Source organism: Monodelphis domestica, chromosome 2, assembly GCF_027887165.1.
Source record: "Monodelphis domestica isolate mMonDom1 chromosome 2, mMonDom1.pri, whole genome shotgun sequence".
Lineage (NCBI taxonomy): Eukaryota > Metazoa > Chordata > Mammalia > Didelphimorphia > Didelphidae > Monodelphis > Monodelphis domestica.
This window is the reverse complement of record NC_077228.1, coordinates 1,426,862-1,441,844: the sequence shown is the minus strand read 5'-3', so window position 1 is coordinate 1,441,844 and position 14,983 is coordinate 1,426,862. Positions and strand designations below refer to the sequence as shown.

General features: G+C 60.7%; 1 protein-coding gene across 1 annotated transcript in view; it reads left to right on the top strand.

The window, feature by feature from the left end:
* The first annotated feature begins 578 nt into the window (after positions 1 to 578).
* The window catches only part of ST6GALNAC3 (ST6 N-acetylgalactosaminide alpha-2,6-sialyltransferase 3), a 464,848-nt gene continuing 450,443 nt past the window's right edge, over positions 579 to 14,983 (top strand). Inside the window, exon 1 of the mRNA XM_056814902.1 lies at positions 579 to 5,036. Coding sequence (XP_056670880.1) covers positions 5,019 to 5,036 — 18 coding nt within the window. The 5' untranslated portion in view covers positions 579 to 5,018. The remainder of the gene's footprint in view (positions 5,037 to 14,983) is intronic.

Genomic DNA, 14,983 nt, shown 5'->3' with positions numbered 1-14,983 from the left:
CTAGCCATCACTCCTGAGGACAGGCCCCTGGAGGGTCCTCCCAGACCCAGAACCAAGATCTCTCTTCTCCTCCCCCGCTCGACAGGCGCAGCAAGCTCTGAGCACGGCCGCGCATTGTTTTCCTTTCCTTTTCCTCGCCGGATTTCCAGGCATTTCCCGGGCTGCTGGCGGTCATCCTTTCATCCCAGAGCCCAGCTTGTTCTCTGAGCGGCAGGAACCTGCTTCAGGTAGAATGTGACATGGGCACGGCACCCCCAGCAGCCCGGGCAGACCATTATGGCCAGAGAGAGGCACCTCCATCTGAGCAGGCCACACCTCAAGATATCTGTGTGCTAAGGAGGCTCTCTTCCAGGCAGACCCCAGGCAGGTGAGTGCCCGAGGGACTAACGCTGTTGTAACAAGTATAAAATCCCCAGAACCGACCTGTCTGGAGAACAGCCTTTCCATCCATGCTGTCCTGTGGGGGGGCAGCCTTTCCATCCATGCTGGCCTGGGGGGGGGACAGCCTTTCCATCCATGCTGGCCCGGGGGGGGGGGGCAGCCTTCCATCCATGCTGGCCTCAGGGTGGGAGACAGCCTTTCCTTTCATGCTGTCTTCCCAGAACTGCTCCCCACCTTGCTGTCCCACCTTGCTATCCTCCTGGACACTCTCAACCTTACTTTCTTTTTTTTTTAATATATTTTATTTGATCATTTCCAAGCATTATTCGTTAAAGACATAGATCATTTTCTTTTCCTCCCCCCCACCCCCCATAGCCGACACATAAGTCCACTGGGCATTAGATTCAACCTTACTTTCTAAATGAATACATTTCTCTTTTTGTTTTTAAGCTAAGTTTTGGAGTCTTGCATTCTTGCAAAAGGAATCCTTCCCAAACCCCAGGGGTGCACATCTGCACCCCCATAACATCTTGGCGCCCAACATTTTTGGCTCTCCTGAAAGCTACTCCTGTACCCTGGATCACCCATGAGGACTCAGCTTCTCAGGTAGGAAGGAGCTTTTCTTTGACTCCTGAAACCCCCATCTTTTGGGTAATATCTTTGTGGGACCTCTTTCATGCTCTCTCTCCCATCGGCCCCAGATCAGTCTGGCCACTGGAGTTTGGGGTCTGTCTATCAGCTTCCCCTTCTGATACTGGAAGAAGTTCTGGTGTGTGGGGAGTCTTGCCATAACTATTTCTTTTCTTAAAGTTTGGGTCTTCTCCTATGTTTTAAATCATGCATACCCAGCCAGCTGGACATATAATTCTCTGATTCAGCTTGGGGAAGCAGTAGCCAAAGTAGGTCCCTCTAGCTGTTGCATTTGTATGAAGCACCCCCAAAGTGGAGAGAACCCCAACCCCAGGCCTCTAGCCCAAGGTCTCAATGCCTCTGAGGTATATCCAAGACCTGAGGCTTTAAGGAGATTAGCAACCACTCCAGTTTTAGCTACTCCCCTGTGGGATATGTGGACCTTGCATTTTAACCTTGTCATCTCTCTAGTTGCTTCTAGGGTAAAAACACTCATGGGAGTCACCCAGATGCCAGATGCCACGGCAACTTCGTCAATCATCCCAGCCTGATGCTCTGGACATTGCCTATAGTCAATACTTCTCTCTTAATGATAGGCAGGGACAACTTTACGCCCATTCTCAGCTCTGAAGAAGTTACAGAATACTGAGACCATCGCCCCTTTCCCCTTACATATTAGGAGAGGGGGGAGATGATGTGGGCACCCCCAGAAACCCAGGCAAACTGTTATGGACAGAGAGATGCACCTCTAGGCTTCACCTCCATCCTATCAGGCCACATCTCAAGATATCTGCTTGTTAAGGAATCCTTATGCCTCCAGGCAGATGACCACTGCACCCCACCAAATGCCCGAGTGACTAGCACTCTCTGTTGTAAAAAGTATAAAATCCCCAGAACTGAACAGCCTCTCCATCCATGCTGTCCTCCCAGGACCGGCTCCCCATCTTGCTGTCCCACCTTGCTATCCTCCTGGCCAGTCTCAACGGTACCTCCTAAATGAATAAATTTCTCTTTGTTTTTAAGCTAAGTTTTGGAGTCTTGCATTCTTGCCAAAGGAATCCTTCCCGAACCCCAGGGGTGCACCTCTGCACCCCACCACAGAATCTGCTTGGCTTCGGGGCAGACTTCTGGTTGGCCCATTTTGAAGAACAAACCAAAAGCGCTCTCACTTTCCCCTTTGATGGGGGGGGGGGAGCTTCCCAAGAAAAGGAAATGGCGCTTAATGGCAAGCATCAATGATGCACTTAAAGCTCTGCTTCGGAGTTAGTGTAGACCCGGCCGGCTAGGATTGACAGAGTGTTAATCTGGCCAGCTCTGCTGAGGAGGAGCCCACAGGAGCAAAGAGCCATCTCACTAAGGGCGCCCCGGAGCAGTCACAGAAGGACGGACTTCTCTGCTCTCTGCTCCACCCGCGTCAGATGGGGCCCGGAAATTCCCTGCCGCCCACCGTAAGTAAGGGAGGACTCTGATCCTGGGCTCCCATCCCCAACGCTGCTGCTGCTGCTTGGGTCCGCACCGGAGAGAATTATTTAGACTGGTGACCCCAGGTTCCTTCCAGCCCCCATTCAGGATCCCTCCGCCAGTGCAGGCTAATGTGCAAACCACCAAGCTCTCCGACACTGTCGAGCACCTCCAAAAAGCCTTTTCTGGCTCGATTTGTTCTCCGAGAGGTGAGGAGGGGCCGGGACAGAATCTGGACTTCCCGAGGCCACTGAAAGCAGGACTTGAGGCTGAGGGCTTGGCGGGAGCCGGAGGGATGGGGGTTGGCAAGAGAACGGAAAGACACAGAGGCAGGCAGTCACCTTCCGCCCAAGCTGGAACTTTCTTTCTCGCACTCGGGGCTTCCCCTCCCTACGCCTGTGTTTCAAAAAGACTTTCACGGGAAAGCGGCAGAATCCTTTGAAAGCCTCATCTGGGCAGCTTCCCAGCCAATCCTCGGGCTCCTCCGGGAGGGCTTAGAAGAGAGATGGAGCCTGATCCCGGGGAGTCCCAACCTCAAGTGGGGAAACCTTTTGAAGAGTCCTCTGATCCCCAAGTGCTAAGAACTGCCCAAGGGGAAAACGCAGCACAACAAATCCGGGGCGCTCTCCCTCTTCTTCTCAGGGCCATAGGGAGGAAAAGCAAGGCTGAGGGGAGGGCAAGAACGTGCCTGACGTTAAACAGGCCACACTTGGTCAGAAGCAGGATTCGAACACAGTCTGGATTTTACAGGTTTGTTTGCAGGCTGGTTTCTCAAGACCCTCGGAATTCAGCGCAGATTCCCTTGAGGCTCCTGGGGTGCACAGTGAATAGTGCTGGACTTGGACGCGGCCTGAGATACCGGCGAGCTGACCAGGGGCCACTTGCCTGGCCTGTATTTGAATCCGGTTTCTCATGGGCGAAATGGGGATAACTACATCTGCCCCACCCGGTGGTTGTGAGGATCACAGGAGAGAGGATGCAAATCACTTTGCGACCTAAAAGAGTAACCATAGCAACACTACGGGGCCACCTGCTAGTCGCTATTACCCAAGCGGCACCCCCTCAACGTTGTCCTCCATGTTTTTGTGCCCGCGCTTCTCTGCCTCGTCTTGCCTCAGCTGAATGCTAACGGCCCGGTTTCCCTCGGGAGCCCCGCGCCTCCAAGTTATCCAGGGCACCCATCGGGCCTCCGTGGCGTTGGTCTGGTCCCAGAGCAGCGATGCTGCCGATGCAGATTAGAGCTCCAAGCGCGGCCCGAATGGAAGCTGGGCTCTGCAGCCGTTCCCAGCATCCTCCGCCCCTCCGAATGAATGCCAGCTTCCCCAGGCCAAGCTCGGCCGAACTCCGAAGGCGGGACCCTTTGGAGATCTCCCTAGTTCTCAATGCTCTCTCCTCCTCCTCCAGGGATCGGATGGGGGCGCAGAGCCGGGCTCCTCGGCTCCAGGCCCGCTCCGAGGTCTTCTAACCCAAACATCAAGGTTTAGAGACAAGGAAAGGGAGGCCCGCAGCCTGGTCTGCTCCATATCTCTGCAGTCCCTGTGCAGGTCGGCTCGTTCTTCGCCCCACCAGAATGGAGGCTCCTTGAAGGCAGAAACGTTTCGATTTTTCTGTACCCCTCCCCCCGCCCAGCACCCTCCACACTCCGGGGACTTCGGGTCCCAGAGCTAACCGTCCTCCTGCAGGCCCTGCCCGCCCTTGGGACTGAGAATGAGGCCAGCAAGGGGGGCGGGTGTGTGTGTGGGGGGGCGAGCAGCTGCCATCTGAGCTGGCTGCAGAAACCTGACTGGTGGAATGTCGCCCGGGACGGGGGCATTTAGCGGCACTCTGGCTCCTGGCCCCGAGAACTTTCGGCCCAAGTCTGGGGGCTGGAGGGGGAGGAGCCAGGGACTCTCTGCAGCAAGTCCTCAGAGACCCGCCCGGCCGTGCCCAGCTGCTGGCTGTTCACAGGAATTGATGACCTGGTCAATTGCCTTCTTGTCAGTTGCAGGAGCCGCAGCCCGGCCCGAGGAGGCTGCGCCGCCGCGGTTTGGAGTCTTCGCGGAAAGTGCAGCTCCTTCTCGTCTCTCTTCCAAGGGGGCTGCTGGCTGTCCTGGAAAGGCCGAGCGCGAGCCGCCCGCTGCTGCCTTTCTCTTCTGCCCTGACCGCAGCCCCCTCCCTCCCGAGCCCCGCGCTGCTGCACACAGTGTGGCTGGGAAGAAGCCCAGAAGCCCGGCTGGGGCTTCTCCTTTCCCCCCCTTCTTTCTCCCGAGCTGCAGAAGTGTCCGTGCTGGAGCCCTGAATCAAAGGCGGTCATGTGACGGAGGGGAGGTGCTGGGCTGGCCCCCAGCCAGTGGCAGGAGCCGAGGGGTGGAACCGAGCGGGCACGAGCAGCCCAATATGCCGAGGGGAGCTCGGGCCGGCCACTGTGGTGCCCTGCTCTGGAGCCCCGGGGCCCTCGGCTGCAGCAGCCCCGAGCGGCGCCGCCGCCCCCGGCCGGGCTGAGCCCGGAGCTGCCCTCGGCCCCGGCAGCCGCGGCCCTCCGGGGGCTGGGAAGCTGAGGAAGGACCATGGCCTGCGCTCTCAAGGTAACCATCGCTCCGATCCGGTGCTTGCACGCCGGCGGCGGGATTCGGCCGCATCCCGGTCCCGGGGGGCTGCCGCTGCCTGGCGCGGGCTGGCTGCGGGGTTTCCCCCGGCCTCGGAGCGGCTCTGCAGCGAGCTGCCCAGCTCGGGCCGCCTTCCCCGCCGCCCCTGCTTTTCTCCGCATTGTCAGAGCTGCGGGCTCCCGGCCCCGGGGAGGGAAGGGCTCTGGGCGCGATCCCAAGGGGGCTGGGGCCGGGCCGCCGGGGGCTGGCCTCCGGGGGGTTGCTGTCAGCCCCGGCCCCGTTACCTGGAGGCAGCAGCGGCATAGCCTGGGAGGGAAGGAAGGATGGGGGGGGGGGCGGGGAGTGGGAACCCTTCTGTGCTTTTCCTCTCTTTCTCCCCTTCCCTCCCTCCCGGCTAGCCAGACAGGGCCGAGCCCTTCAATGGGCGCCGGGGGTTCGAGCCCCAGCTGGCAGGATCGCTGCGTGCCTCGGGAGGCTGGACGTGGGGACGGGAAAGTTCACTGGAGGAGGGTGTGCTGATTAGCCGAGATTCCGGCCCACTTATGCTAACGAACTTGACTAGCAGCTGCAGCCCCGTGACTTCCGATTGGATCCCGCGCCGCCACGCCCCTCCCCTTCAGGTTCCGTGGGGGGCAGCTTCCACCCGGGAGGGAAGGAGAGCATCTCTCGCACTTGGGTGCCAGGGGACTCGGGAGGGCTCCCTCCCGAGCTGGCCGTTTCCGGGGCTCCTCGGCCCTGGGCCTTCCCCTGCACTCTTCCTTTTCCGATCCTGAGTGCTGCGGGGCTCCCACCTTCCCCTAGGCCGGGGCAGTGCCCACCAAATCGCCTAGGACACCGCCGGGCCCTTCAGGTGTGGGCGGCTGCCTTGCTAGAAGGGCATCTCTCGGGCCAAAGCAAGGGCGAGGGAGCCAAGGCCGTGGGTGCTGTGGTTGGCACCATTATTTCTCTGAGGGATGCTCTGAGCCTAAGCACAAGCGACCTGTTTAGCTTCGTTGGCGACTTCCTTCTGTCTTTGTGTCCGAGGGGGAATGAAGGCAGACAAACTCCATTGGGGCTGCCAGAGAGGCCCCGAGCTCTGATCTCCAGAGAGCAGGCTCCTGCCTCTCCATGGTGGGGACGCTGGGCCAGGGTTTGGGTGACGCTTCTCTAAGGGACCTTCGAACCCTTGGCCTGCTCTCTTTTGATTGTCCAGGGTTTCCTTGTTCAGTTAGGAGCCTGGGGTGTCCCTTCTGACCCAGAGTTCTTTGAGGATGGGAGCTAGCAGGTACAGTGGAGGATGGGCTATTGGATTTGGAGGTAGGAGGTGCTGGATGCAAATTCTACCTCAGCCACTTAACTAGCTGTTTCACCTGTGTCTGCCTCAGTTTCCTCAGCTGCCTCTTCTTTACCAGATACTGTTCTAGACTGGGGATACAAAGCTGGAAATGAGGTGCCCCTTGCCTGCCGGGAACTTGTATTCTACGGGGAGGGGCCGCGTCTGTGCGCCAGGCGGTACCAACTCTGGGCCAGGCTCTGGCTTGGGAATCAAAGAAGGGCCAAAGCCAGGCCCTGCTCCGGAGCTCTCGGTCTCCCGGGATCTAAGGGCCGGCCAGAAGGCAGACAAAGGGCAGAGCAGGGCTGTGCGCACAGGAGCCACCTAGAAACTGGGAGACTCGCACTCGGGAGGGGCTGGCCGAGCTGCCTTCACTCCAAGGAGTCTTTGAAGGGCTCCCCTAGGAGCGGGCGTCTGCCGGGGTCCACTCCCAGGAGGGTTCGAAGGAATTCCGAAACTTCCGCCTTCCCGGCATGGGGAGGCCCCAGCAATGGTGAGGAAGCTGCTGGGTTTCTCGGGGAATGTCAAGAACATTCTCAAGGCCCAACTGTTGTCTTTGTGAGCAGCCTGAGGCCCAGCGCGGGGCTCTCGGCGAGGGAAGCAGATCCGGGCCGGCGGCTGGGCGGGGGGCTTAGCCGGCTCCATCGTTTCCTCCTCAGCTTGTGTTTTCCTATAGGTCGGTTACTTTTCTCCGCAGGAAATCTGGAGCCAATTCAGAAGCGGGAGGGGGAGGGGCAGAAAGAGGCGGCGGGGAGGGGGAGTGAGCCCCGGAAAACACGCCCACTGTCTAGAGAAAGGGGGACAGAAGCCCGCAGGCGCCGCTGCTCCTCCCTCCCCCACCCCAACTTTCCAAACTTTGTTGGTTGGGGCGCTCGAAGAAATAGGGACTCTGGAACTGTGTGAGCCCGGCCGAGGGACAGGGGGAGAGGCTGGCCTGGGAACGCTCGCAATACTTCGCGCGTGTCGTGTCCCGGGGGCTCTGCAAGGAGTGAGCGAGTGTGCGCGCCAGTGTGTGGTTTGCTCTGCTTGCCTCAGCACAATCCGGCGCTACGACAGCCGTGCGCGCAGGAAGGAGGCCCGCGGTCCTTCGTCCGGGTTGGAGGATGCAGCCCCCCGCCCCCGCCCCCGCCCCTTTTCTCTCCGGGACCAAGCCGGCCCGTCCTCGCTGCGCCGCTCTCGAAGGCGGGGGGATCGCAGGGGGTTCCTCCAGGGATCTAGCATCGCTCTTGCGGGAGGGGGCACCCGGGTGATGCTTCCTGGCACCTCACTCACCTCAGAGCTCGGTCAAAGCGCAGCCGGGCTGGAGGGGCTCGCCTGTCCCCGGACGGAGCTCTCCAACTCCTGGAGCCGCTTCCCCGGGAGGCCCCTGAGCGCGCGAAGAGCCGCTTTCTTCATTGGAAGAGGGCTTGCACGGGTCCCCGGGCCGTCCCGAGGGCTTCCGTGGCCTCCGGTTACTCCGAGGCTCCGGATCTGCCCCTGCTCTCCTCCCCCTCATTCCGCCGCGCCCTTTAAGCATTTCGCTCTCAAGGAGCGCTGCCACCGGAGCCCGACGCAGAGGAAGGCGGGGCTCCAGGCGGTTCATTCCGCTCCTCGTTGGGAAACTCCGGACAAAAAGCACGTTTGGGGACGACCCGGGCCCTCCCCTTCCTCGAGGATCCGGGCTGGGGGCCGAGTCGCCATCCTTCCACTGGAAACCCTGGGTCCGGGTCCGGGGAGGCAGCACTGGCTGTTGGCTGCCTTAGACGAGGGCCTCGGGGAGGACCACAGGATCATTGATTTCGGTCATCCGACGGATGAGGAAACTGAGGCCCAGTGAGGCCACAGAGGCAGGAAAGCAGGCGGGAAGGGATGGGGAGGGCGGGACTCTTTCCACCATCCGAGGCCCATCAGATGCGTCCTCGTGGTAGCGAATGGCTGGCATTTAGACAGCCCTGCAAGAAGCTTGACACATTCCCCTCAGCACTAGGCGCCCTGGGCCGCCCGGGACACACACGCACAAGCACAAAAAGGAGTCCCTGCCCTTGGGAAGCCGCCAGGAGAAGAGGCCGGAGGCCGGGAGCGGGGGCGGGGCTGAACAGGGGGGAGGAGGTCTGGGAGGAAGGAAGCTGGCGCTGCCCTCCGGCCGCATCCTCTCGCCTCGCCTAGCCGCGTGCTCCTGGGGTCCCGCAGAACGTCTTTTTCGGCTGGCCGGTCACCACCTGCCTTCCAGATGTTGGCACCGTTCTGGGCCTGGGCTTCCAGCACCCCCTCCCGGGCCTCAGTGAGTCGCTCCCCAGCCGCGTCCTCCGTCTGTGGAGGATCAGCGGTGTCTGGAGCTCCGAGGCTGCTGGAGGGCGAGTCTGTCTCCCCGGGGAGACGCTGAGCACTAACGAGACCATCGGATTGTTATTGTGGCCCCAGGCAGGCTGGAACGGGCTGAGCGGCGCGTGCTCGCTCTCCACACCAGTGGGAGCCCCAAGGTGGGGATTCTCAAGGATGGAGCCGTTCAAGGCGCCCCCCCCAACCCCCCCCCCCCCCCCCCCCCCCGTCTGTTCTGGAGGTCTCGGAGACGCACTGGGCACAGGGAGATTCTCTTGGCTTCCCAGCCTCGGTGGGGAGACCCGTCCTGCCTGGAGTCCCAGGGCATCTCCGAGACCTCCAGAACAGGGGGGGGGTGCTGGGGGGCGCCTTGAGCGGCTCCATCCTGGAGAATCCCCACCTTGGGGCTCCCATCCAGCCGGCTCGTCCTGGTGTGTTGCTGCCCTCCCAAGGGCCAGGCCGTCTGCTCAGCCCTCAGCATCAACGGGATGTCCTCGAGGCACCTCAAACTAAGCCTCAAACCAGAACTGCGTCTTCCTCCGGCTCGCCGGCATCTCTCGCCCCTCCCACCCCAACATCCGGCCTGTTGGCAAGGACGCGGTCTCTCCCTTAATTTCTCAAGCGGGCTGCCCCTCCCCCAGGCCCTTATCACCTCGCTATGGGCTGTTTCCTGTTTGGGGGGGGTTGCCTGGCTGCCTCCAGTCTTGCCCCCCTTTAATCCATCCTTCAGCCAGCCACCAAGGCGATTCCTGAAGGTCCCGTTACTGCCCCCCCCCACTCGGGCGACTACTTCCTGCCTCCAGCTCCAAAGGCCAAGTGCTGCTTGGCATTCAAAGCCCTCCGAGGCCCGGGCGGCCCCTCTCACCTTCACTTCCCAGTGACTGACCGCAGACAGTATTTCTCGGCTTGGCCCCTTTGCTGGAATCACTTTCTTCCCTTGCTCTTCCCACTGACCCCCCCTTCCTTTAAGTCCTGACTAAGAGCCCCCCCCCCCCAGCCTCCTCCCAAACCTCTTCGTTCCTCTGCCTGCCTTCCTTGAACCCTTCTCTATTGGTCCCATCCCGTGCCTAGTTGTTGGCATGGTGTCTCCTGTTAGACTGGAAGCTCCCTGAGGGCCAGAGCGGTCTTGTGCCCCTTTTTGGATGTCCCCAGTGCCTGGCACACAGTAGGTGCTTCATGCACTGACTGGCGCCTGAACACTTGTGAGATGGGGTGAACTACGGGCGGTGAGGAGCAGCTTCTCCGGCATCTGCGCTGAGCATCTTCTCCTGCCCAAAGGGGCCGACCAAGGTGGCCTTCCCTAAAATAATGGGGTATGAGCCCCGGACTTCAGTTCTTTTCCTGTTGCGTTTTGGCACCAGGGCTCTGGTTTTCAGGCAGTAAAGGGAAGTTCCTCATATGCTTATTGACTATTGCCTGCGCGGAATGGTTCTAGACTGGGGAAGGAGAACAGTAGGAGGCAGGGCCTGCCTGCATGGAACTTGCTGTCTGTTGTCCTGATCAAGTCCAGGAGCCTCTGCTTGCCTTCTCCAGCCCCTCATTGCGGCTCCGGTCTCTAGGTCTCCCACCCCTCTGGGGGTGCCACGGTTGGGGCCACTCGGCGCTGGCTGGCCCTGATTCCTGCACCCTGGCTCCGTTCCTGGCTCAGCGCCAGTCTGCCCATCCATTTCCTTAGGAGGCCTTTCCTGGCGTAGCTCCCTCTCCCTGCCCCCCCCGCCCCTCCCCCCATGCCACCGCTTCTCCTGAGCCATGCCATGGATACAGCGGTCTGCGTGGCCTTAGAAGGGGCTCCCTGTGGGCAGGGATGGCTTTGGCTTTCCCTAGCAGACACCCAGAGGGGCTCATTTAATGTTGCTTGTTGATGACGATGACACCGAGCCAGGGATTGGGGGAGGGAGAAATCCAAGCGCTTGGGGAGCTGAGGCGGGAGCCGCGGGCTCCTGGGGAACTCTGGAAGCTCGTTGCAGATCACACCCAGTCCATCCCTTCCCATCCCTGGTGACTCCTGTTTTTGTTCCCTCGTGGCTTTACCGCGTCGACCCCCCCCCCCCCCCCCCCCCGTGTGTCAGGGACCTTCCTAAAGTTCCTCTGATAACGTCCTGGGAAGCTGGAAGCCATTTGGACTGAAAAATTAGGCTTCGTGTATGCCAGGCTCTTGTTTTCTCTTTTAATTATTTGATGCGACTGAGGCACAGCTACAAAGGGCGCTTTGTGGATGACGTTCGTTTTGAGAAGGCAGAGGTGGGTGATGCGCTGAAGCTGAAGGGCCCCCCCAGACTGAAGGTCCGAGAGCCGAAGCTGAAGGGCCCCCCCAGACTGAAGGTCCGAGAGCCGAAGCTGAAGGGGCCCCCCAGACTGAAGGTCCGAGGGCCGAAGCTGAAGGGCCCCCCAGACTGAAGGTGCGAGAGCCGAGCTCCCCTCCTGGGCCCTCAGGCTCTTCCTCTCTCTTCCAGACCTTCCCATCAAGGGGACAGGATCTCAAAGGGCTTGGGAGCCCGAAGGGGCCGTGCCAGGGCCCCTTCCTGTATCGTGCTAGCCCCGAGTTGGCCTCCCCCTCCCTGCCTGACTGTCATCGGAGCTTGGGCGCCGGCTCCTTGCCGGGCTTCCGTGAGCTCGATTCTGGCTGCTCAGGACGCTTCCACTCGCTCGCCAGGCTGCTGGCCGCTGCGCTGGATGGCGCTTCCCAACTGAACCCCATCGGTGCGAGGGCGCAGCCAGGACGATGGAAAGGGCAGGACGCGAGATCCGGGGAGAGCTGGGTTCAAATGGCGCCTCCAACACGAGCGAGGTGGCCAGAGTCCGTGTCCTCCCCTGGGGATACCGAGGCCTGTACGCTGCCCCCCAGGGCTGGGCGAGGACCCAGCGTGTCCATCACTTTATGAACTTCAAAGCACAGTCAAGGGTTACCTGCTACTCATCTTAAATGAGTGATCATGAAACATCTTGTGGTCGTGAATTTTGCTGACAGACGGACCGAAAGGGGACGCAGATTCTAAAACGGAGGCCACTCAGGGCAGCCCCCTCATTTTAGAGAAGGGAGAGCCAAGACCCACACAAGTGAAAGGACTTGTGCATATGTCGAAGGGAGAATTTGAACTCGGGTCCTCCAATTGTAAGGCACCTTTACTTGTTTTTAAGCCCTTCCCTTCCGTTTTGGAATCCATACTGTGTATTGGTACAGTAAGGCTAGGCAGTGGGGGTCGAGGGACTTGGCCCGGTCACCCAGCCAGGGGGTTTCTAAGGCAGATTTGAACCCAGGACGTCCCATCTCCAGGCTTGGATCTTGGTCCACGGAGCCACGCTGATGTCCCCGTGGGGTCCCCGTCTTGAATTGAAGCTTGAGGGAAGGGGAGACGCTTGGCGCCCAGCTGGGACTCCCATCCAAGATGGTGCTAAGCGGGATGCTGATGGGTGTCTGGTGGGTGCTGGGGAGGTCTTGAGCGTGGGTGAGCCGAGGAGGGGCTGAGGAGGCCCTCAGGCGGGCGCCAGGGGTCAGTCACAAGCGGAGGCTGGGCTTGGCGTGGCCAGTGGAGAGCAGAGTTGGGGGGCTTCACCGGCTGATGGAGGATGGCTGCGAGCTGTGGCCAAGGCCCCTCCCCTTCCCTGGGGTCTCCTCCCTCTTCTCCCGCCATCTCTTGTGGGGCGCGCCTCTGTGGCTTCTTCTGCCTCAGCCAGACCCGACACCCCCTTCTCTCCCCCTCTTCACGACAAGCCTCCATAAGGAATAAGCAATGCTCTGCTGGGCAGGCTTACCAGGATGGCTCCCCTCCTCCCCTCGGGGTTCCCTCCAGCCCCCTGGCTTCGCTTCTCCTCCTCCTCTTTCTCCACAGGGGGAGGGGAGGGCCCCCACCCTTGGGACCCTGGCGGGGAGGGACAAGGAGACTCGTGGACAGCCGCCCGAGCTACGCGCCGCCGTCTCCTTTGCTCAGCCCCCTGACTGGCGGCGCCTTGGTCTAGGCCACCTTCTGTCCGTGTAGGTTGCTTCCCTTTTTCCTGGCGGCCATCGAGGCTTCACACCATTATAGTGGACACGAGAGAGAAAGCCCGAAGCATCTGGACACACGTCCGGGAAGAGAGAGGAGGTGGCTCCTGCTCATGGCGCGGGGGGAAACTGAGGCCACGAGCAGGATTTGAACGGAGACCCCGACTTAGAACCCAGTGCGGTACTCCGCCCTCTAGTCCTTCCCTTCCATTTTGCAGCTGAAGAAGTGGAGCCCCAAGAAGCAAAGTGACCGACTCAAGGTCACCAACGGCACAGCCTCATCTCGAGCCTTCGGGCTGGTCACTGGTTTTGCCATCCAGATCCATCTGGCCGACCTCCAATGGCCGACCAGGAGGCAGGAGGCGACGTTATCTGGTGCCGGCAAAGAGCGTCCAGAGGGGCTGGGGAGAAGCGGGGAGACCCTGACCCGACGTCCCCATGGAGCCTCCGCTCCCTCTCCCCCTCCAGCCCCGCCTCTGGCTCTTGGGGGGCCCCGTTGGAGCCCGGATCCGTTCTGGACTCCCTTCTACAACCTGGACCGTCTCCTCGGGCTTCCCCCGAGCCAGGCTCCTCCTTGCTGTGTCCGGAGGGGTTTCCCAGCCTCCCCCTCCCTCTGGGACCTTCACAGCCTCAGGCACAAATCTCCACCTGCTGCTCTTCAGGGCAACAGAAGCCCCTTCCGGGGGCGCTTAGAAGCAGCAAGTTGTGCTTCCGCCGCGTCTGACCCTTCATGAGCCCATTTGAGGCTTTCTTGGCAGACTGGAGTGGTCCAAAGGTGACTGGGCCAGGGTCACACAGCCAATCAGTGTCTGAGGATGGATTTGAACCCGGGAAAAGGAGTCTTCCTCATTCCAGGCCTGGGACTCTATCCACTAGGATACCACTTAGCTACCCCCAGAGGCCCGAGTTCAAATCCTACTCTAGAGACTTACTACTTATGTGATCCTGAGCAAGTCGCCCCGTGTCTGGGCCTCAGTTTCCTCCTCTCTCAAATGAGGGGGTTGATCTATGATTCCCTGTTAACCGTCTTTCTATCCCACCCCGTGGCATTGAGCCCAAAGATGACCGCAATGCTGGGGGTTCTCTCTGTGTCCTTCTCTGTCCTGGCGAGTCCCCCGATGACCCAGCCACACTTTGGGGCTCCAGGCTTGAATCCTGAGTTCTGAAGCCTTCCTTTCACCCCGAGGTGACCCCTCTCCCTCGCTCCTGCTGGCGCCCATCTTTATCGTCCTCCTTCCCAGCCCCTCCTCGGCCACTGGGCAGCTCCAGAGCACCAGCCTGCCATCCTGGGCCATCTCCATCCGCTGACCTCTCCTCGTTCCTGGCGGCTCGGCTCCCTCGGAGGCCAGCGCACTGTTGGGGGGCCCATTCTTGGGCTGCTGGAGTTTCTGGAGAGCCCGTTCCAAGCCCCGGCCATCCGTCCTTCAGTCAGTGAATGGGCCGTTGTCCAGTCATGGCCAGCGGTGACCCGGGACACTACACGTGCTTGTCCAGGGTTTTTCTTGGTGAGGACCCGGCTGGGGTTCGTCACGTCCTTCTCCAGTGGGCTGAGGCAAACCGAGGGAAAGAGGCACCTGAACGCCCGATGAGGAAATCCATCTGGCTTGCCAGCAGCCAAATCTCAGGGACCTCAAAGGCTCAGCCCCCGCGTTTAAAAGCAGCCGACTCTCAGGTCTGCAGTGGTGCAGTGACTGCCCCAAGGTCACACAGGGGGATTGTGGGTGGCCAACTCTGAGTGTGGAATAGGCATCCCAAGTCCAGGGTTGAGGCTGTGACCAAGAATTAAAAAGGGATAAAAGGGATGTGGGTGTGGAGCAATCAGGAGGGCTTCCTAGAGGAGATGGAGGGGAGGAGGGGGGATGTCCCAGGCCAGGGCAGTCGAAGAAATGTTGAATTCAGGGCACAGTGCTAGGTTAGGGCAGAGAGGGCACTGCGCAGCCACGTGAAGGGAGTGGTGCTGACACGGTGGGCTCACGCTGGCTTCTTAGGAGCGGGCAAGTGGAGAAATGGTTCCTGATGTGGTTGTGTTGGGGACCAGCCAAGGAGCTTCCTACCCAGTTAGTGGGTCCCTCCTCCAGAGCTTAAAGGAGTCGGGGCACTTGGGGGCCATTAACTAGCCCCAGAGTAAGACAAGGAGCCCCGAGGCCAACAAGGGCTCTGGCCAGCAAGGCAGGGGGTGAGGAGCTAGGAAGCCCCGGGGAGAGGCGAGCGAGGGGCGCCGTGCAGGGGAAGTGGACGCCTTCATCCAAAGACTGGCCGAAGAAGCCAGCAGATTCAGAGACTGGCTGCCCTGACTTTCTGTTGTCCGGTACAACTCTCGGGAGGCTCTCTGGC